Raw genomic sequence first — 23,200 nt, 5'->3', positions numbered from 1 at the left:
ATCCAACCTCCCATTTCTAGACTTTTGCAAGAGAACTCCTGGGGAGTTCTCAACACAACTGGTGCGTGCCTGTGGAGATCGCTGTAGTACAAGGTTGACAAGAAGGTAATCATTCATAACTCCGACTACTTGTGCATCTAAGTAAAGCCTAATTCATGCTGGTGACACTCTCCCGCACAACGCGCCAAAGCCCACTTTTCCAGACACCCACAACTGCAGCTACCGAGCCAGGGGACTGCGCAGAGAGCTGCGCCTGCGCAGTGGCGCTGCGGGGGTGTGCGCACCGGAGGGTTCGGCCCAGCCCTCCAAGGGGCGGGGATAAGTCCGCCACGCTCCGGAAGCCGCCCCTGCCAGCCCCTGTAAACGTGTCGGGGAAACTGCGCCCGTCGTAAAAGGTCGCGGTGGAACCTCCCTGCGGTGCCGAGACCTGTGGCTTTATGGTGCCAGCCACTGCTGAGCCGGGAGATGTCGGCTGCGGGTGGGGTGGATCCCCCGGGTCCTCCCAGCAGCTTTGCGAAGCGGGTCCTGGTGACCGGGGGTGCTGGTTTCATGTAGGTAACGGCGTCGCTAGCCGAGTAGTGGCTCCCCAGAAACCCCAACCTTTTCTTGCGGCTCTGCTCGCTCTAGGCAACTTGGGACCAGCTTTGGGTGCCTGATAAGGGGAGGGTCTTAATGCACGACCAGACGTTTATTTATTCAGCTGAATTAAACATTCTCTCTTGGTACTAAACGTTTTGTGCCCCCTCTTCCACCCGCAGTCAGCAAGTCCTCTCTCCCTGCTTCCAAAGTCTATTCTCACGGCCACTCCTCACCTCCCTTCCCCTTCTACCCCAGCCCAGGTTACTGGTTGGTTGGTTGGTTGGTTTTGCCTAGACTACTACTGTAGCATCCTAATTGGGCATAGTGCTTCTGTTCCTCACAAGTCAGTGTTTATTAAGTGAAAGTGCATCAGACTTAGACTAAAATCGAGACTCCCATATCCTGAAGAGTCTCAAGTGCCTGGCACTACTTTTCCAATCCGCTCTCCTCCCAGTCTACCCCCTTCTTTTCTGTGCCTTCCCGACTGACCCCTTGCCGTCCGTGGAACGTACGAGGTTCCTTCCTCCTTTCTTGAGGCCTTCACACTTGCTTCCCCTTTTGCATCATTCAATTCAGACATGTATTCAGGCATCACCTCCTCAGAGAGGCCTTCCCTTACCACCCTATCTAAACTACCCCTCTCCCTACTAACACACTTATCACTACCTGAAATTGTATTGTGTATTGTGTTTACTTGTTTTTATTGCTTGCACCCCCACTTAAGGATGTAAACTGAATGAGGGCAGAAACTATTGTTCTTTTCAGCACCAAAGAGAATGTCTGGCTCATTTTATAAAGGTCTTCAGTAATTGTTGAATGGCTGAATGCATAAGTACAAACAAGAAGCTCTCCCAATGTCTAGCGGGAGAAGAGGAACATGGGACTCTCTCTCACCACCGGCCCATTAGCATGTTACATCTCCTCTTCTGATCTGACAGTGACTTGGAGGAGGGTATCAGGCCCGCAAGGTTGACTTAATGACAGCAGGAGCATGGACATAACAGGGTGGTACAGGGGTGATACTGCTGGTCCAGGAAGGGTACTTTCAGAAAACACTGAAAGGGCTGTCAGGTACAAACTCTTGAGTTTGTGATTTGGTTGGGTGCTGCCCTTGATCCTGTCCTTGTGTGGTGTATATGATAAAATCTGGTGAGTCATCTCACTGAGCTGTGCCTGTCCTTGCACTTCAGGGTCCTCTGAAACCCAAACCTAGGAGTCACTGTGGATATTGAACTCAGGGTGGTGTCAGCTGTTAGCCTTGAAAACCAGGTTTAGTCTGAGACTTGCGCTCTGCCCCGCACCCGGCTTACACCATCAAATTCTTGTACGAAGAGCTAGCAATTACTATGGACACAGACAACTCCTATGCCTGTACTAACTTAATTTTTACATAGTTACACCTACAGTCTGAAAAGGCACATTATAGCCCATTTGCACTGACCACCAACCACTATATTTATCATCCTGCTTTGCTCCCATACTCAAAGCATGCATGGACAGATCATTTGGTTGAACTAGTCTTTTCTTATACCCAGGGGCAGTAAATTCACTCTTCTCTATAGTGTAAAGGGAATATAAGGCTTTGTATATTGATCTGTTGGCAAGGTTAGTAAAAAGGGTGGGTGTGTGTCTATTCAGTGTAGTTATATTTCTTGGAAAAATGTAAAGGTATCTTTGAATAGTTTCCTAATACTTGATGGCTTAGGGTAACAGTTAAGAATTTATGGAAATCATTACATTTTTTACTAACAAGATATACTTTTTTCTTATAGTGCATCACATGTGATTGTCTCTTTAGTAGAAGATTATCCAAATTATATGATCATAAATCTAGACAAGGTGAGTTTTATAAAAATGAGCTTCATGAAAGTTATCTACATTTTTAAAGGTATTAGAATCCTGTCATGCTGATATTTTAGTTCTTTATTTAGTCATTTCAGCAACTTAGGGACCTGTATAGTTATGTATTCATGCTGTATTTAATATTACATAAAGTCTTTTGAAACTTTTTTATTTATTATGATAACCCATAAAGTAAAGGTCTGAAGAGCAGTATTTTTACCAAAAAAAAAATCTTCACCCTAAATTTAATATTTAGTGTAATCTTGTGATTATTAACCTTTTTTGGAGTTGGAATATTCCAAATTATTTGACTTTATTCTTTGATTTTATAACCGCCATCTCATGGAAGATTGTATTTTTTAAAATTAAAATGTAAATAAATTAATTTAATTTTGAGAACTTTTCTGTCATAATTGGAGTCTCCCGAGAGAGTCTGAAAGCCTGGATTGGTAGTCACTGAATTTTTTACTTTAGACACAAGAGGCAGGTAGTCACTTTCATTTCATAAAACGTGATAGTAACAATGTCTAGTCAAAGGGTAATCCGTGAGTCTCGGGAATTTTTACCTGCCTTAATATGATGGGCAGTAGTTTCTTCCATTTCCACTGACTTACCACCGGTTACTCAGGAAAAAGTGTAATGAGTTACAATGTGTGACACAGGAGTAATTGTCTTCAACCGCTGATTCTTCTTCAGTGAGGAATGGTAAACTTTTCTAGCCCCTGGGGGCTGGAGGCAAATCTGGGTGGAAAAACTTTTTAAAGGAGAGGTTTATAACAACTAATTTTTTAAAAAAATTTTGAAACATTAACAAATTATATTTTTTGTTTGGTTTTTACTTTAATATATTAGAAACATCTAAAAATACAAAGTGCAAACACCTTGAGAAGACATGTTCTTGCACTATAATCAGAACATCTTTACAATAAATTGGTATTTTCTAGGAAAAGCTATCATCTCTTTTTGTGTTGTTTCTCCACCCTCCCTTCCCCTTGAATATTTTAAGCTGGATTACTGTGCAAGCTTGAAGAATCTTGAAACCATTTGTAACAAACAAAACTACAAATTTATACAGGTATGATAGTTTCTTATATAATTATTATACGGTGTCTTTAGTTACTCAGATATTGTATCTTCCTTCCACACTTGCGTGACGTGGGCTTGGAAAGCATGCTAATTAAAAACCTTTTAGCTTCCAGAAGCACCACATGCTGTAGATCTACACCACATATAAAGTTACATGTGATTTTTGGTGTCTCAGCAGATCTGTGAGTAGCTGATTGAACTCACATGGTTTGGGATTCTTTTAGGTCCTCACTATGCTTCTAAATAAGGCCTTGCTGGGATTTTGAAAGACTGGCATAAAGTGGGGTGTGACTTAGGCCACACAACAGCGAAAAAGCCCGCCATACAGCCTGTAGCATGGTCTTCTCCCGTGAGAGTTAATGGATTGGTTCTGGAAGACTGATTCTTACTAGCCACTCCCAAAAGAGTCCAAAGTATAAACCAGAGAGCCAGGTCATTGATTTGCAAAGGGGAATTTTAATGGCAAGTGTAACTATTTATCCTATGCTTTGTTTTTATTTTTATTTTGTAGTGGTTCATTTAATCATGAATCTTAAAGAATATACTGAGAAAACATTTCATAATTCTGTTCTGTATGAAGAAAGGGTTTCCTTCAGTCACCAAAGGATTATTGAGGATACACATTTTTGGAACTATACATATAACAAAAGTACTCATAAATTTACTTAGTTGTGATTAAACAGATTTTTCAAAACATCATTCCAGTTGTAACATGTACTTTAAGTACATTTCAATAATGTTTATCTCAAACTCTTGAAAATATGTTTAAAAAGTTTCCTGTTAACTTAATGATCTTAGGTTGGCAAGTCCTTTGTAGTAGTTAGTGCATAATAAAATATTTTAGGCATTAATTTGCAACAAAATTTTTGAATTGAGTATTTTATATCCTAGGATGCTGAAAAAGATGCGTCATTCATTACCATACTTACTCTAGCCCTCAGTTGAATTTTTAAGATATGCTCTCTTAAACCAGGGAGGAGAGAATGAATTCTTCTCTTATCATTTTTCTTTGTGGTTCCTGCAGTAGAATGGTTCTTACGAACGGGCATGTGCGATGAAACTCAGTGTTTTCATGTTCGGTCTCATACAGGGCGACATATGTGATCCTCACTTTGTGAAGCTGCTGTTTGAAACAGAGAAAATAGACATGGTCCTGCATTTCGCAGCACAAACACATGTCGGTGAGCATCGTTTTGTGTTACAGTTACAACAGGCACATTGTTTCCTCCAGTTGCTGATGAGCCCGCGTCGAAGTGCAGTCCTGGGGTTGAATGAGCGGGTACCTGTGTGTGTGTGTGTGTCTCTGAAAGAGCACGTACCGTGCTCTACCAGAGAACAAGCCAGCGGTCTCTGTACCACTGAGATCGCTGTCGTTGTTCAGGTCATTTCTGTTCAGGGAGGTTGAACTATAACCCTGAACACTCTCTCAAAACCGTGAGTTTAGCCAGATTCAGCGCAGCGATTACTTCTGGGCAGACGGACATTCAAACTGTGTTTGTTGTTTTTAAGTTGGGCATTGGATGCACATTTGAACAGTATATAATTGTACTTGTTTGTTCATCTGAGATTCTTCTCATCGTTTGTCTAGCATTTTATAGTGTGAGATACAAATACTCAGAAGAATTTAGAAGGAAGATTAAGTGAATGCTGATACTGCGAACACCTTTGTAGCCATGACCTAAGCAAAAGACAGAATGTTGCTGAGCCCTCTTTAGCTGTAGTGTTACTACTGCTTTAACCTGACTTCAAAGTTACCATTTCCCTTGGTTTTCTCTGTAGTTTTGCTGTCTGTTTATTTATTCAGAAATAGGATAGGTTTTGCCTGTTTTTTAAAATGTTATAAAAATTTATATATAAAATAACGTGTAGGTTTTTTGGTTGTGCTTTTTCCACCCAGCTGGACTCATCCATGTAGCTGAGTGTGGGTGTGATTTATTCATTTTCGGTGAGATAAAATATTTCATTCTCAGTATATACCACAATTTGTGTATCGATTCCACTACTGATGGACATTTGGGTTGTTTACGCTTTGGGCAATTCTCAGCAGTACTACCGTGAACATTCTTACCCATGTGTATTCTTTTCACGTGTATTGAAAAGAATGTGCCATCTGCAAATGTCGAGTACATTGTGATTACACATTTCTTGTGTTAAGTTGGCTGATCATGATCTCCAGATCTCCTGTCTATTTCTGATGAATTGAACTTTTTATCCTTATGAAATGATCTTTCTTCCTTGGTGATGTGTACTGCCTTGACATCAGTTTTGTTTGACATTAATATAGCTGTGTCACCTCTCCTTTGGTGTTATCTTTATGATATGTCTTTTTCTATCTTTTTATTTCCAACCTTTCTCTGACTTTGTGGTTTAGCTGTGTGTCTTATAAACAACTTATGTTTGGATTTTCTTTCATCTAGTCTGACCACCCTTGGTAGTTCCCCTAAACACTGAGTTTGTTGATCTGTTTGGATTTATTCCTTTCGTCTTATTATGTGCTCTCTGTTTTTCTCACCAGTTCTGTTTCTCTGCTTGTTTCTTTTTAAATTCTTTTTAAAATAATTCTTCCACGCCTTTTAAAAAATACCTTAAAAAATTCTTGCTCATTTAAGGGCTTGACTGAGGAGCTTTTCTTATTCTATTTTTCTTCCTCTACTAGCTTGGAAGTTACATATTCTGCCTGCATTCTGTGAGTGGTTTCCCTAGAAATTATAACATGTGTAATTGGCTTACCAAAGCCTAAAGTCTGTCAAAACCTCTGCTCACCTCCCAAGTAACACAAAGACCTTAGATACTTTAACTTGACTTATCTGTTATCAACTCTGGTATTTGTTCTGTCCCTAGGGTGAAACCGTTCTAGCTTTTTCTCTGTTTTTTAGATCTTTCATTTGTGCGTGCCTTCGAGTTCACCTATGTCAATGTGTACGGCACTCACGTGCTGGTGAGTGCAGCCCACGAAGCCAGGGTGGAGAAGTTCATCTACGTCAGCACAGACGAGGTGTACGGCGGCAGCCTCGACAAGGTGAGTGCAGGAAACGCCCGCCCGCCGGCTTCCCGTGGACCGGGGAGCAAGCCTGTCTCAGTAAGGCCTGCTCTGGGCTTGTTTCACCATCCTCCGGTTGCTCATCCTGGTGGGGCTGTCCGCGTGTCCTGCCATCGTGCCTTCCGTTCGATCCGACGGCGCCGCCCCACCGGCCCAGCAGTCATCTGAGGGCAGGCGTGTGTGTGATTTGACCTTTGACCGGCAGTACTTTACAAGAGAGCAGCCGATTTCATCTGCGTGTCCCAGTCTTGCACACACGGTGAATGGCATTCCCACGGCCAAAGCTCGTGGGCGCCAGGCTGCGGCACACTGCCCGTGCCGGCTGAGTGTGCGGCAACTCCTGCAGAGACGGGAACCCGTTCCCCTCGCCCGGTCGTTCGTGAGTGTCGCACTCATTTTATGCAAACGGATGGCTCCGTTTTCCAGTTTGTATTTTTCGTGGTCAGCAGTGACCTCATCCTGTTTTATTATTTTATTTTTACCAAAACTCATGTGAAAAAGAATCAAGTCGTTCGAAAATACTTACACTGAGAAAAAGCAGATCCTGACCACTTTCCAGTCCACAGTCCCAGCTCTGAGCAGCAGCCACTTTCCGTTCTCCTGGCCGTTTTTGTGAGGCTGTCTTACTCCTCCTTGTGCGTTGTCACGCCACAGCAGGAGTGACGGGGTAGCCAGGATGATCTGTGAAGTGTAAGGCAGGCCGTGACATCCCCGCGCTCTCACTCTGCTAGTGTTCCGGCGCTGGGCCCCAGGGCTCCACGTGTTCTGGCCTCCCCAGCCCTCCAGCCTCATCCCCCACGTCTCCCCCCTCTCACGGAGCTCCCTGTAGCTCCTTTGAACGCACTTCTGTCTCAGGGCCTCTGCACTTGCCCTTCTGCCTCTTGCCTGACGGGGTGGTCGAGAACTTGGAATAGGTTACTCTGCAGTACGTTCAAGCGCTGGGAAAAATGCTGGGCACATAGTTGGGGTTCATGACTGTTTTTTTTAACGTAGTGATTAGCATTTCAAGTTTGTAATAATATTTTCTGATTTTTCTACTTAGAAAGTATGCATGACATTTATTTTTAAATGTATCTTATTAAAATTAGGAGTTTGATGAGTCTTCGCCCAAGCAACCCACAAATCCTTACGCGTCCTCCAAAGCAGCCGCCGAGTGTTTTGTGCAGTCCTACTGGGAACGATACAAAGTAAGAACCGACTTAAAAACTCTCAAATCATTTTTCTTTGGGCTTAGGCGATTAAACTTCAAGTTAGCCTTAGCAGTGTTTCACTTCTAGGGTAGAGGACAGATACTGGGGAAAGGTATAGATTAAGGAATTCTAAACAACTGACTTTCTGTACCATGCGGACAAAGTAGGACCTGCTGCTTCCTCAGTTCCCCGTTTCAGGGCTGGCGTGTGCGTACACGAGAGTGCTTTTCCTGCTCAGTGACAGGCCGAGTGTGACGGCTCTAGCGACAAGCCCTGTTCTGAGTGGAGGCAGGCGGAGGCAGGGCAGGTTCCAGCTCCCCCGCGCGCCCCTCCCTGCCCGGCCCACCTCCCTTGGTGCCTTGTGAGTAGGAGGCAGGTTCCCGGGGGGGGGGTTCTGTGGTGTCAGTCTGAGGGTCTTAGCCGACCCGAGTCACCGACTCGAACACCCGCGTGTGCCTCCGCACTGCCCTTTCCCGGGAGTGCCGAGGGGCTGGGCCACAGGGGCAAGCCCGGGGCAGACGGCGGGGTCTCCTCTTTTCTTTTCGTGGCAGGTTTTTTATTTGTAAGGGCTGGTTCAGCAGGGGAAGCCGACTTGAAGTTGAACATCTAACCAAACCTAGAGTCTTAGAGGCAGTCTCTGAAATAACCAGCTGGAAATGTCCTTAATTTTCTTCCGTCAGACTTAGAAACCTGCCTTCATCTGCATTTATCCTCCCCTTGTCCCAGTGAAGGACAAATTCCTCCCCTTCCCTTTGGAACTCCTGCCTTTGTCTGAATCCTGTCGTCTCCTGTCTGTTCAGGGGCCTCACATGAGAAAAAGTCCCCTCACTTCTGTCCTCGCGGTGTGAGGAATCATTTAGCCAGAAGTGTCATGTTTTAGAACTTTAACTTTAGGTAATCATCATTCAGGACCTTTCCCTTCTCTCAATTCTTACTGCTCTCAGTTTCCAGTTGTCATCACGAGGAGCAGCAATGTCTATGGACCACACCAATACCCAGAAAAGGTACATTTTACTTCTGAATTTAGTGTGTGTTAGTGATGGGAACTTACTACTTATAATAGCCTCTCCAGTTATTTGTTCAGAATTTATGTAATTAGTAATGATACGTAATCTATGAATGTTACATAGGCCACATGCAGACCTGGTTTCAAGTTTGAACATTCAAGCTTAAGTCAGGCCCTTTGAGCGCCACCTCTAAATTGAGGAGTAGCGGTACGATCAGGCAGGAGTTTGGAGGCTCCGGTGAGACGAGGAGTGTGAGAGCGCCTTGTACTGTGCAGGGTTCCCCAGCACCGGGGGGCGGGGGGGGGTTCTGCCTGCGCTGCCTCCCGCACCGTTCAGACACCGGGTGTGCAGTCAGGCCAGTGTGTCGGGCTGTGCGGAGGGAGACTCGGGGCAGGGCGTGGGGCGGGAAGCCTGTGCAGGCATCTCTCAGACCCCACGGCAGTGGGGCACCAGCGTGGGACAGAGTCTTTCCAGGTGGGCGCAGACAGCGCATGCCAGGTCGGTCGCTCCAGTTGGGGAGTCCCGAGGGGCTCAGTGACCTCAGAGGGCACTTCGGAAATAGGGCCCCACAGCGGCACGAGTGGTGAGGGGAGCAGTGCAGGGGGAGGCCGAGAGTGCCTGGCTCTGTGTCACTGAACCCACGTGTCAGCGACCAGTGCCCGCCCTCTGCCTGAGTCTACAGACTGGGCCACATCTCACTCCCCTGCCGGATGCGCTCACCTGTTTTCCCAGGTGAGGGAAGGGCCCCTGTCATGGTCTGCTGGTAGTAATACCTACTTCACTTAGTTTATATAGTATCTTCAACAGGTTTATTATAAATGTAATAATTTGTCTTGCTCTGTTTAACATAAATTTTCTTTGAATCCAAAGCGCTGGAATGTAGTTTTTTAAAGAATTGATTTCCCAGGCACTTACTGAGTAGGTGTTGTATTTAAAGCAATAACTAAATAAGATTCCTGCTCTTGTAAAAATCAGCACAAAAGTGAGATTTGTGATGAAAGCAGTTGTTCACAAAGACATTTTCTGAAAACAGTATAAACATGTTCCACTGTTCATACTGTTTTCTTTTTATATTTTTGTAGCAGTTAACTTGTTTTGTGAAATAGGAAGCGATCTTAGAGTTCTTTCACTTATCAAAGTTATAATAGGTTTTTCTTGAACAGCTGATAATAATTGGAGTGTATCTATATGTATATTTCTTAACAATAACAATGTTTTAATCTTATGAGTGCAAATACATATTAGTGAGCAAATTCCCAAAGTCTGAAATGATATTTAAATATTCTTTTAGGTTATTCCAAAATTTATATCTTTACTACAGCACAACAGGAAATGGTATGTTATTATTCACCTTTGTACCCAGATGTTTCTCTGATATGTTGTTAGTTATTTGCTGACAGTCTTTCTTGAAAATCATAAAGTCTTAGTATTGGAGGCCACAGAATTGGATGTCTCAACAAATTTAAGAATTCCTTCTACAGTCAGTGTAATGGTTTCTTGTTTTTAAATCATGTATGTACTTTTAGAGGGGGGGAGGAGGGGGAAGGGAAGGGGGAGGAACAGCGATGCGAGGGGCAAGCACCCGTGGGTCGCCTCTCACAGGCCCCCAGCCGGGGACCCCGTCCTCGGCCCGGGCCTGCGCCCGGACTGCGCGCTGAACCCGCGAGCCTTTGGTCCACGGGCCGTGTTCAGCCCTCTGAGCCGTGTCGGCCAGGGCGAGGTTTTTAAATAAGTATGATCTGTAATTCGTCTTTACAGTGTATTTACTAAGATAATTTCAGTTCTTAAGTGAAGGGACTGAGCAAAAACAAAAACAGAAAACCCAAAGCGACTTATAAACACAACGGTATGGTGATTACCGGGGGCGGGGGCGGGGCGGTAGGGGAGGATGAAGAGGGTAAAGCGGGGATAAATAGTGGCAGAAGAAAAGTTTAGTTCTCAAGTGATTTATCCTGGAGCTTTTAGTGATCCCGTAAAATTTGACATCTATCTTTATATAACTTTTTGAGAAGATTTAATTCATAGAACTGTAGATATTTCTTCAAAATGAACCTAAGGCATACAGTTGATGAAAAAATCTCTCTCGGGGGTCACTTACACGTTTGCCGCTGTCCTACTGAGCACCCTCAGCAGGGCTGGAGATCGTTTAAGAACTCGGGATAAGATTCAGCAAAGTCGCGATGGGGTGTTTGCAGTCTGAGGTCTCCAGGATCGCCACGGGAATTGGCTTTTCTGGAGCTGTACCCAGTTGTTTGTTGCCTCGCTGTGGCTTGGGAGAGCTTACTTTTGACATTTTATGATGCCCTTTTATCCAACCTTCTTAGCTGCATCCATGGGTCAGGGCTTCAAACGAGGAACTTCCTGTATGCTACCGATGTCGTGGAAGCCTTCCTCACCGTCCTCAAGAAGGGGGAGCCCGGGGAGATCTACAACATCGGGAGCAGCCTCGAGATGTCGGTGCTGCAGCTGGCCCGCGAGCTCATCCAGCTGGTGCGTGCGCGCGCGCGCTTCAAGGTCGTCCGTCCCTCGGGGCAGCGGCCGGTCACCGCTTCAGGCAGAGCCAGCCGTTTGCAGTTTATTTGGTGAAAAGTGAAGTTTGATCAGTGACATTTGTAATTACGCACGCCAGCGAGTTTCCAGCGGTGTGCCACCGCAGGTTTCAAACACGCAGCACCTGACTCTTTAGTCGGGGCACTGGCCCCTCTCCCCGTAGATTGTCAGATAAAAACATGGCAGCAGCCAGCACAGCATTAGCCGTCCGGCGTAAGCGAATCAAAATCATACCTGTTTTTCGTCAGATCAGCGAAAAGCGTAATACATTTGTCGGCGTGCCGCAGGAGTTTAGCCGTTAGTTCACGTGTCCCCCGGGACAGAGAAGGCGGGAGAGCACTGCCGGCACCGTCTGTGCTGGGACACGTCGTGTGAGGCTGTGTCACCCGTCCAGCAGCAGTCTTTTCAGGGAAAACCCCGCAGGAGGTTAAGTGTGCGCACCCAGTAAAAGACTTACTTCAATTTCAGAAATGTGAGGTGGTGCCCTAAAATCAAGCAACAATGGAATGATATATAAATAATTGTGGTCGTGAGTGTAGGTGTGTATTTCTGAATATCAGTCGTAAAAAACCTCGGGACTCAGTAGAGAGGAAGGCTGAGCATATTGGGAAACTTGTTTGCCTCTGCACTGTCATCAGAATGCGCTGTGCTCCTAGCGTGGGTGTTCCACCCCGACGCCAGCGGGGTGTCCTGCAGTGGAGCTCCGTTCTGATGTGACCTGCCTGGAGACAGCACCCGGCCCCACGAGACTGCCCTCAGTTCAGATACCAGTTGTGAGGCCTGGCTGTCCCTGTGCTCCTGACCAGCCAGTGATAAATTGGAGGTGATTCGCTGAGTGGCTCACAGAACTGGGGAAAACAGCAGTTTACTTCCTAGATTACGGGTTTACAAGTTCTGCCCAGAAGGTATCCAGCCATGTAATGTGAAAGAGAGACATTTATTGTATCTTACACAAGATACAAGAAACATTGCACTTAGGACAGTGACACCTCAGTCCCCTTCAAAGTGGGCACCTTGGGACCTCACACAGTTCTCCCAGTCATCATCAGCTGCCCCATGGCATTTTCCTGAATGCTACCGATGGTCTGAAGTCCCTTCCCTTTCGAAGGTGATTTTAGTTTTGGGAGAAGCCAGAAGTCGCAGGGCACCAAGTCTGGGCTGTAGAGTGGCTGAGTCACCTGGGTGATTTGATGTTTCACCAAAAAAGTGCATGAGACATGATGCATGAGTGGGGGGAGTTGTCGGGATGAAGCTGCCAGTCACCAGTAGTCCATAGCTGTGGCCTTCTGAATCATCTGAATAGTTTCTGTGGAGGAATGTTCAAGGTTAGCACAAAATTTGATGCAGATTCATTGCTCTACTCACTCAGTCATTTTGAATGTGACATTTTGGATGTGAATGCACTGTGGTCACACAGTGCACGTGCTCACTCAGCAGCATCTCCCACCCCCACTGACTAGTACAGTGAAGTTGTCATTGTTCACACATGCACATTCCAGTCCACTGTCCTTGGCTGCCAGGTGACATCGATGCCACCAAACCGTTCTCATTATACTAACAATGGCTGGGCTTTTTCTGGACAGAACTTGTATTACGAAGGCTATATAACTCAGGAACAGCCAGATGGAGGACACACGTAAGGTCAACAAGGCATGAGGGAAGGGGCATGGAGTGTGCACACACTCTGTGGGCATGCCCTCTCCCAGCACCTTAGCAGGCTGGGAGCTCTCCATGGAGTCTTGTCAAGTAGGCATGATTGACTGACTCATTGGCCATGGGTGACTGACCCAGCCTCCTGCCCTCTCCTGGGTATGAAGGGAGTAGGCCTGAGTTCTGTGCCTCTAATCACATGGTTGGTTCCCCAGAAAACCAGTGCCCCACCTTATGGACTTCCCCAAAGACACGAACGTGAACTCCGGTGTGGTTGGAAGGGGCTGCTGTAAACAGCAGGAAGACTTTATCTCATCACTTAGGAAATCTCAAGTGTTCTACTCCTAGAACCAGTGCCAGGAACGGGGGTGACGACCAAGCCTGTGTTTCTTATTATAAATCACAATATCACACTGAGTAATAACCAAAAGCCAAACAAATGCATTTTCTGCCATAGTATACATCGTGTATTAACTGAGCTTCAGGTAGAATTTGGGCCGTAAAGTACAGATGGTGTTACTGAAACGCTGTTCGTCTCAGCTGTCTCCGCAGCTTTGAGGGGGTTGGACTTCTCACCCTTTGACTCTGCCAGGGAATACCTTGTTGTTCTCTGGTCTCATTTTATAATTGGACTCAAAGCCTTTTCCGTTTCGACAGATCAAGGAGACCAAGTCGGAGTCTGAAACGGAACGCTGGGTTGATTATGTCAGTGACAGGTGGGTACCAAGTGCAAACACCGGGAAAGACTGTGAGACCTGAGGTGCTCGCAGAATTATAAAATACAGGGAATGGGCCAAAACCAGTTGGTTCGTTTTGAGTTTCCTACTAAAATATTTTCCTAATTATAAATGTCGTACAAATAAAGTGTAACATTCTTACTTGCTAACTCTGTGATTTAAAGAAAGTTATTGACCCTTTCCAAGGCTGAGGTTTCCTCGAGTGTGAAATAGAGAAAAGACCATCTTGCTGTTTAACAAGAATTTTAGGGTTTGATTATAAACACAAAGTACCCGGCCCAGGGTGTGGAACCCAAGAGCCCTGATAAGTTTGTGTGTGTTTGCTGACTCATTCCTCAGACACGTAGGTATTATCCACTGCATTCATAGCTAGACTGTGCTGAGATAAGAACAGGACAAGCCGTGGGGAGTGTTAGGTATCTGGGGTTATAGATAATATTTTTAAAGGTTTTATTTATTTATTTTTACAGAGAGGGGAAGGGAGGGAGAAAGGGAGAGAAACATCACCGGTTGGAGACCTCGCCCACAACCCAGGCCTGTGCCCTCACTGGGAATCAAACCTGTGACCTTTGGATTTGCAGGCTGGTGCTCAGTCCACTGAGCCACACCAGCCAGGGCTAATTTTTTAAAAATAAATACTTTATGGCCCTGGCTGGCGTAGCTCAGTGGATTGATCGCGGGCTGCGAACCAAAGTGTCCGATTCCCAGCCAAGGTACATGCCTGGGTTGCAGGCCATAACCCCCAGCAACCGCACATTGATGTTTCTCTCTCTGTCTCTCTCCTTTCCCTCTCTAAAAGTGAATAAATAAAAAATCTTAAAAAAAAAACTTTATTTTACAAATGTTCTATGATCATGTTATCAAAGAGAATTTTTTTTAATTAAATTATGGTCGAGATGCAAGGATACATTATTTCTCATAATACTCAGATGTATAAATATATTTCCACAGTGTCATTTTAAATCTGTTTCGTTTCCCAAGACCCACCAATGACATGAGGTATCCAATGAAGTCAGAGAAGATACACGGCTTGGGATGGAGACCCAAAGTGCCTTGGAAAGAAGGAATAAAGAAAACAAGTATGTTGTGACTTGGTCCCTTAGGTGCTGAGGGTTTCAGAAAATTTTAAAGAAAAAGTAGTTTATTTTTAGAACACTACAAATTCAGTGGGATATTTTGATGAATCATTTTTACTTTTCAAATTGTTATATTTAATATATTTCCTAAGCCTCTTGAATTTCATAGAGTAACTTCTGATCTGCCCTCCTATATCTTACTGGCACTTTTCAGATTCCTGTTTCATTGATTCTCGGGTGTGCATTCCTTATTCTTTTCATACCCTTGGAAGGTGTGTGTTTTACAGTCACTCACATGTTAAAGTTATTGCAACTTTTTTCTTTTTTTGGTATGTAAAACAATGGTCCATCTTAAGTGACATCTTAGGTTTGATGAAATATATAGTTACAGTCTGTAAGTGTTGAGTCTTTTTATATTAAATAGGAGGCAAATTGACCATGTGCAGAAAATCTATTAAAATAAATGTATATAAGTGTATGTATGTTAAAGTTCTATTTAGAAACGTACTCATGAGAAAAAATATATTCAAACATAAAGTCTTGATTCAGAGCTTAAAATACAAAATACTAGTGTTACATTTTAAAAAGCAAATTAGAAGATTATTTTTTAACTAAAAAAACTTTAAGGCTAGTATAGCAAGATAAAATAATTTCACATATTAACAGAAGTAAACTCACATCATCTCACTATGCCTGTACTGCAGTATTGCTGCATCTGCATGAATAAAATACCACACTTATTTTCTGTAACTTTAAAACCAGTACAAATGGCTTATCTCCCTTTCTCCCTGGACTTCTTCAAATGAGAATGTCTTAAATACTTATACCAGCAAATTCAATATAATACTTTTGAAGTTAAAAAAAACAGTTGGTTTTTTAGATCTGAATTTTCAGATGATGAAATGTTTCTCATTGTCAGTTCCAAATCGAACTGTTGTCGTCATCGCGCCGCCCTTGGCCGCTGGTCAGCTGTCGGGCAGGACTCCTCTTCCTTACGGGAACCCGGTGAATTCTGGTGCACTGACGTTTGGTTTTTTAATTTTGGTCCTTGTCTTTTGTTTCCTTCCCTACCAGTTGAGTGGTACAGAGAGAATTTTCACAACTGGAAGAACGCGGAAAAGGCATTAGAGCCCTTCCCGGCGCAGGCACAGCCGCCGTTTGTGTAGACGGAGCTTTTGGAGAAGGAGGAGCCTTACCCTACCTCAACGAGTGATGTGAAGTCAAGCGACCAAATGAAGTGTCTTGTTTTCCTTTGGAACTAGATGCCTGACTTTTGGTATAAAATGCAGAAATTTTGCCCATCTTGAGAAGAGTTTAAGTATTCGAGTAGGATTTGAATATGAACATTCTTTCCGGAGCCTTCTCTGGGCTGGGAGCCAGGAGGCACAGACGGAGCCCTGCGCAGGCGTGGGCCGGAGGGGAGCTTCCCCCCCACATCTGGGAGCGAGGACGCGGAGCTCGGGCCGGCTGTGACCGCTGTGCCCTCGTCTCCCGCTGCCTGAGAAGTCTCGGGGGTTTTCCTTTTTAGACGGCGCGCGATGGTGTGCCCTGATTCATCTTTTTTTAAAGGTGCGCTCTCGTGCCACGTGAGCTTTGAAAGTGGGACCAAATGGAAGCACTTTTTAATTTTGGATAATTTTGCAATATTAAGTTAAATGTTTTTTTAAAACAAAGACGTAGTTTTTATATTTTCAAAATCAGTCATTGAACTCTGTGTAAGTAACCACATATTGGAAATTGTATTATGTACTTAATGTTTATCATGATTTTATTTATAAATTCAATATTTTAATGTATTATAGAGTCTGTTTTTGGGGGTAATGTATGTTTTTATTTTGCGGTACAAAAATTTTAAAATACTTGATTGCATATTTTTAATTCCTCTCTCCTCTAAGACTAAGATGATTTGAGAAATGTAACTGATTGGATATTACATTGAAAAATGGAAAAGAGTCAAAAACCATGCCCAACTCTCTGGCTGCGGTGCATGAGTGATGGTGGTTTTCTCTGTGAAGTAGGAAGCAAGGTGGGTTCTGAGCGCAGAGGTGGTGGGGGAGTGGGGAGGAGGGGAATAAGGACCTTGAGGAAGTGGAGGTTGGGAGAAGGGCAAGCAGACCCAAAATTAGTCAGAGGATTTGCCTGACAAACAGGAAGTGAAGTTGAACACTGGTAACTCTAGAATTTGGAGATTTGTGAACATGGTTAGATTGAGCCAGAATTGGGACTAGTCCGCAGCAGGTCGGGCAGGAGTAGAGAGTGAGGGCAAGCGAACTGGGGCTTCACTGGCCTTAGATGCGCAGGAAGGAAAATGCCCCTTGGAGGTAGCCCAGAGCCCTGGGAGACAGGGAGACGATAGCAGGCAAAGGGAGGCTGGGGTGAGAGCTCAGGGGCCCAGCAGTTACAGGCAGAAACAAGGCCGACCGGGAGCAAATGGTCCGTGGAGTTTGGTCACTGAGAGTAGATGACAAAATAACACTTTTTGTGTCCTTTGTTCTTGCACATATTTTTGTGTGCACTTTGAAAAAAATTCCTCACCCATGAATATGTTTATTGAATTGAGAGAAAGAGGAAGGGAGGTGGGGGGGAGAGAGAAAGAAACATCGATATGAGAGAGAAACATTGATTTCTTGTCTCCCATATGCACCCTGGCCGGGGATCGAACCGGCAACCTAGGTATGTGCCCTGACTGGGAATCGAAGTCACAGTCCTGTGGTGCACAGGGCGATGCTCCAACCAGCTGAGCCACCCAGCCAGGACTTGTGTACACTTTTATTTCCAACTTTAATGCCTTCACTTTATTGTTTGTCTAATCTCAGGAGATAACCTTGACAGACATTAGGAACATATAATGGAAAACCAGTTTATTTTTTTAATGCAAAAAAGTTTAAAAGAAATTAATCCTCCCTATCATAGGTCACAAGGAAAATGCAAATGAAAACGAGATACCCCTACACACCCATTAGAAAGCCCAAAATCTGTAACACTGATACCACCCAGTGCGGACAAGGGACTCCACTTATTGGAGGCATCTGGAGTAGGAATTCATAGACTTGAAGAGTAGAATAGCGGTTCACCAGGGGCTGGGGGTTGGGGGCTGGGCGGGGAGGGAAAGGGGGAGTTACTGTTTAATGGGCACAGAGTATGTTGGGATAATGAAAAGGTTCTGAAAGTGATAATGGTGGTAGTTGCATAACATTGTAAATTATACACTTAAAGTAGTTAACAAGGGGAACTTTTTGTTATGTATAGTTTATCATGATAATTTTAAAAAATCGCCCTCAGACCACCAGCATTGGCATCAGTTCTTAGAAATGCAGATTCCTGGCCCCATTTCCAACTCAGGGAATTGGCACCTCCGTGGGTGCGGCCTGGTGGTTCTGATGGACCCTAATGTCTGAGAACCGCTGCTGCCTGAAGCGGGCGGGGGGATGAGGCGGGAGAGGGATGGGGTGGCCAGGTCATGGAGGGCCTTGTCTGCCATGAAGAAATGCTTGGACTTTATCTCGCTGTTACTGTAAAACAGTTGGAGTCCGGGGGAATCTGGCCCATTGGCCAAGATGGTGGCAGTGGGGAGATTCTTACACTGAGTGTGTGGAAAGCTGGCAAGGGCATTGGGTAGGAAAAAGAAGCCGTAACCCTTCACCCCTTATCTCATCCCTCCCACAGTACAAGATTGGGGGCAGGAGCAGGGGAAGGCAGGTACATGCAGCATAGAAGCCAAAAAGTCAATTAATAGATATAATTTAAAAAAAAAATCAAACATGGAACTATAATGGACATACTGTTTCAGAGTCGCCTTTTTACGCTAAGCACTATATCACGAATGGTTTTATATGTTATGAGATCTTTGGCCACTTTTACTGACAGCAGAATTACAGCTTTGATAGCTTATTGTGCTAACGGCGTGGAAGATGAGCTGAAGGAAAGCAAGATTGAGCCCCTGCAGGATCCCAATGATGAAGCCGTCGCTGTAAATCAGGCTACCCACAGCCCAGCACTGCCCAAAAGGGATGGTGTCGAGGACAGACGTGAGAGGTGTTGAGATTAAAAACCAGATGATTAGACGAGGGAGGTGCACTTTCTTGACTTGGGTGGTATTTTAAGGTTGTAAATATTGCACTGCAAGGGGTGGAGAACGGTAAATTATGTTTGGGAGGTGATGAGCTTTAGACATCGGCGAGGCATGCAAAAGGAGATATCTGACAGAAAATCAGACACGAATCTGAGGCTCAGACTAGTGGGCAGGGTTCGAGAAAACCTGAGATTCATATGGGGTGGGCACGAGTAGGTTTACAGTTGCATTGTGACATTCTTTTGAGTTAATAAAGCTGTTGTAATCATCATCACCTGCATGTCTTTTTCCGTATGAACGACTGTAAACCTACCTGTGCCCACCCCTGTATTAATGAGTTCAGTGGCTATTAAGACCCAGAGAGCGGATTAAAATCTCCCCAAGGAGATCACACACAAGAACAAGGCTGATGGTGGGCGTCACGATTCACAAACACGCCATGAGAAATAACACCACGGTGTCAGTTTCAGGCAGAAGAGCCAGAGAGGTCGAGAAGGAATGGTTTAAAAACATGGTCAGAGGCGTGGCAGACAACAGAAGGAAGCAATACCACAGCAGTCAAGGGGATAGATAGTCAACAACAAGCAGGTGGCCGGCTGAAGTTGGGTAAGGTAAGGACTTGAAAAGCACCTGTTGGCTTGGGCAATAGACAGACAACATTTCTGGAGTTGACTTAGTGCAGTGTGGGGGAGAAGGAGAGCGTCTGGATAGTAAGGACCGAGTGGTGGTGATGAGACAGCACAGGCACGTGGGGCCGGGAATAGAGAATACAGGGCAGCCAGGAAGCCACGTTGAGACCACATGGTCAGAGAGAGTGCCAGATAGGCTGACCGCAAAGATGTCGCCACCCCGCCACTCCCTGCTCAGAAGAGCGGAGGGAGCCGATACCTCCCTTCTAACTGCTGGTGTCGAAGTCACTGACCTGCGCACGCAGTTGATCAAGATTTGACCTCTCTGCCTTTCTAGGGTGGCGGTCACGAACAGTCTGCCGGCCTGTCCACACAGTGCAGGCAAACATGGTTACCAGGCAACGCAGCTGGAAAAGGAAGTCGCCCTACCTGAGATGGAAAATTTCCCAAGCCTGCCTTTGACAAAGCCCACTTTGCCCCCAGCTTATACACGCGGCCCAGCAGAGCCAGCCGCCCAGCCAGTTCAGAGGGACCTCCTTCCTCTCCTCCATGGCGCCTCCCTTGTGCTCGAGCATAAGCTTAATAAAATGTGTCTGAAAGTGCCTCTGGGGTTTCCTCGCAATGTCTAACTTGAAGACCCCGAGAGCCTTAATGCCGATTGCAGTTACGGATCTCAGAATGGAGTGTGGGGGGCTACACATGAAGCCTGACAAGGCCAGGGGAGGCGGGCATGACGGGCGATACAGGCTCAGAAACCGACAGGAACCCCACAGGACCGTCTTGGACAGAAACATCCCGAACTGAAAGCGTGTCCCAAGGCAGAGACGTGTCCTTTCCCAGACCCCCCCAGATAACTGCTGCGCCAGACAGAGTGTGAGACCACAGCCCCCTCTTCGTTACCTTGTTCCCTACATTACCTTGTTCAGGCATCTCTCCGTGCTGGAAACGTTAGTTCTTAAGTAGTGTTTCTCCGTGTTCCTTTTTTCCAGGCCCAGAGATTTTCCTACTTTGCTTTCTCCCGCCCCTTTCATCTACCACCAGTAGATTTCACATAACCCTCCTTACATCCCCTCCTTTCATTCCCATGTTTAAAATAAGCTGCAAAACAGCCACTCTCTGGAACACTTCTCAGTCTGTTGAGATTTTGCTTCCTGGCCAATGTCATCAATTGGGTTCGGATAAACTCTGTAAAAAAAATCTACAGCTTTTGACTTTTTACATCCACAGGAGCTGAGAAAATCAAGATGGGGCCAGCCCTAAGGAGGGTCCAGGGTCCAGGAAAGTGTGGTGTGAGAAATGTATTGGATCTCGGTCCCAGGCTTCTGGGACAGCACTCCTAAAATTCTTGGAATTTCTAGAATGTTAGGAGTGTCTTTGTTATTTACAGGAGGCCCCGTGAAATCACACTTGAGTTTATGCTGATAAGTTGACTTAGTGTGGGGCCCCTAAGTAGCCTCAGGATGGCTCTGGCCACCAGAAATACCAAATGATTATGAAAGTAAGATTTTTTTAGAAACAGAGCCTAAAAATTGAGGTCTGTAAAAAACCCCTTGATCAGAGAGATTTGCTGACCGTCCAGGTTGGTGAACGGGCAGAGGTACTGGCAGGGGGTGCACCTGGAGAAGGCCTGGGGTTCTGCCTTCTTTTCCACACATCTTGCCTTGGGGGCATCTTCTGTCCGGCTGTTCTCGAGTTGTAACCTCTCTAATAATTGTACATAAAATGTTTCCCTGGGTTCTGTGAGCCTTTCTAGCAAATTATCAAACCTGAGGAGCAGGTCATGGGGACCTGAAATTGACAGCTAATCGTCAGGAGCACAAGTGACAACCTGGATTGGTGACTGGTGCCTGAGGTGAGGACAGTCTTTGCTTGTGGGATGTGTTGGGGGATCCAGGCAGCTATGTCACAACTGAATTGAATTGTAGGGCAGCCTGCTGGTGTCCTCAGAGAACTGAAGAATTGCTTGGTGTGGAAAAAAGCACGCTTTCTGGTGGTCAGAAGTGTGATAATTATAGAGAGTAATAATAGTAGAGAGTAGAGGAGGAAATTGAGTTTTTCCCTTCAAAAGGATCTTCAGAAACTAACTTCTCCCCCCCACCCCTCTCTCTCTCCCTGCCCCTCTCTCTCTCTCTGCATGGGATGGGATCCTGTAGTGTTCTGAAAGGGAGACTGGGCAGTAGAGAAGGAGAGGCTGATGGTGGGTCAGGGATAGGTGATTCACGGGCCCCAGGGGACACAGGCCCCAGGGCAGAGCACTGGCTTGGGTGGAATGGGAAGGGTGGGGTTTCCCTCATCCTTCTGGACCAGCAAAGGCAGGAGTTGAGATGAATTTCTGGATATAGAAACTTTGAGAAAGGGGCATAAGGGAATTCACCATGGCCTCAATCTCTTCTTGAGTGGTAGGGAAGGCAAATGAGGGGAAGTGAGAATTTTGAAGTGTCACAGAGGAAAGTAAAAGCAGAAACTTGATCATTACCCAGGTGAGGGCATGGCCAAGTTGAAAGCCACAAATTTCTAGTGGCCCCTGTTGCCATTGTTGGAAAAACCGCTGCTTCGGGCACCCTGTGTGTGCTCTCCCCTCTGCACAGGGGTGAGCGCGTTTCTGAGGGACTGATGCCCAGAAGTGCTGTTTCTGGGTCCAAAGCACACACACCTGACATTGGAAAGGCATGTGGGTGCCCAACCTTTTGGCATCTTCGGGCCACACTGGAAGAAGAAGAGTTGTCTTGGGCCACACGTTAAATACATTGAGACATGTAATCACAAAATGAAATCTCATTATGTTTTAAGTAAATTTACGATTTTGTGCTGGGCTGCATTCACAGCCGTCCTGAGCCGCATGTGGCCTGCGGGCTGCAGGCTGGACACCCCTGTTCCTGAAACTGCCTGCACTGCAACTGTTAGCGGCGAAGTGGCACCTGAATGTTACCCTCGATAGGACCTTGGTTCGGCAACCTCAGTGCTTGAGTTCTGGCTGAGAAAGGATTCACAGCCAAGACTCAGACTACGAAAGAAAGTCTATTTGGAAAGTCACAGAGGCAGAAAAAGTCAGCTGTCAAAGAAAGGGGTCCAGGAAACAAGTTGCAGAGGCACGAGAAGGGCCGGTGTAGCCTAGGAGAGAGAAAGAGGCAAGGAAACACACCCGCACCCAGGGGAAGGGGGTGGAGAGAGGGTACAGGCTAGGCTCCGTAGAGAGAGCCGCACTGGGTCCTCTGTCTCGAGGGCCTTTGTCTGGGGGTCTCAGGGGAGGATCCTAATAGAATATTCATCAGCGTCCCACCCGTGGCCTTTCAGGGTCACAGCCTCCACCGGTGGGTTGGTGCCAGGGCGGGCAGGCATCAGTCCGTGCATCCGGTCCTGAGGTCAGCCGTGCTGTTCCTCAGTCTGATTTTGCCACTCTTTGGGGCCCGGAGCTGAAACACACTGAGACCCAGAGGGGTTAATGCTTAATGGAGCGGTCATGCAAGGCCCTTCCTGGGAGTCACATGAGGCCACTCCTGGGCCTCTTGTTCCTCCTCCAAGGGGGTCTACTGAGTGACTAGTGACACGCCAGGGGAGGAAAGGTCAGTGGAGGGTCCAAACACATGACTGGTGATATGAAGCTCAAGGCGCTCAACCACATGACTAGCGCTGTGCTAGGAGACACAAGGATGCCCTGGGGGTGAGGCCCCTGTTTTCCTAGTTTTGCCTGGTGTTGGGCCCCCCGGGGTGTCCACCCTGCTGACCCTCTGTACCTGGCCCT

The 23,200-nt window shown here is 45.9% G+C and overlaps 1 protein-coding gene across 8 annotated transcripts; it reads left to right on the top strand.

Moving 5' to 3' along the window:
* The first annotated feature begins 366 nt into the window (after positions 1-366).
* Positions 367-16,659, top strand: TGDS (TDP-glucose 4,6-dehydratase). Of its 8 annotated transcripts, none has more exons than XM_045839294.1 (13): positions 367-551; positions 2,352-2,418; positions 3,428-3,496; positions 4,598-4,688; positions 5,405-5,452; positions 6,384-6,526; positions 7,636-7,734; positions 8,682-8,741; positions 10,036-10,079; positions 11,069-11,234; positions 13,602-13,660; positions 14,633-14,760; positions 15,832-16,657. In XM_045839294.1, the coding sequence occupies exons 1-13, from the start codon at positions 466-468 to the stop codon at positions 15,921-15,923; spliced, it is 1,152 nt and encodes a 383-aa protein (XP_045695250.1). In that variant the 5' UTR covers positions 367-465; the 3' UTR covers positions 15,924-16,657. The 8 variants fall into 8 exon arrangements, with proteins under 8 accessions (XP_045695250.1, XP_045695251.1, XP_045695253.1 ...); XM_045839295.1 differs by having other exon boundaries at positions 14,663-14,760; positions 15,832-16,655; XM_045839297.1 differs by lacking the exon at positions 3,428-3,496 and having other exon boundaries at positions 15,832-16,659.
* Positions 16,660-23,200: the final 6,541 nt, after the last annotated feature.

Source organism: Phyllostomus hastatus, unplaced genomic scaffold, assembly GCF_019186645.2.
Source record: "Phyllostomus hastatus isolate PE091 unplaced genomic scaffold, TTU_PhHast_1.1 phas_contig_29, whole genome shotgun sequence".
NCBI lineage: Eukaryota > Metazoa > Chordata > Mammalia > Chiroptera > Phyllostomidae > Phyllostomus > Phyllostomus hastatus.
Note: the sequence above shows the minus strand (reverse complement) of the source record. Positions and strands in the feature narration are given on the sequence as shown.

Bases quoted from the DNA above. Each gene is read 5' to 3' on its own strand.
- TGDS (XM_045839294.1), top strand. From the start codon at position 466: ATGTCGGCTGCGGGTGGGGTGGATCCCCCGGGTCCTCCCAGCAGCTTT. The intron at 4,689-5,404 runs GTGAGCATCGTT...TTTTCCACCCAG, and splicing joins CGCAGCACAAACACATGTCG to CTGGACTCATCCATGTAGCT. The intron at 7,735-8,681 runs GTAAGAACCGAC...TACTGCTCTCAG, and splicing joins CCTACTGGGAACGATACAAA to TTTCCAGTTGTCATCACGAG.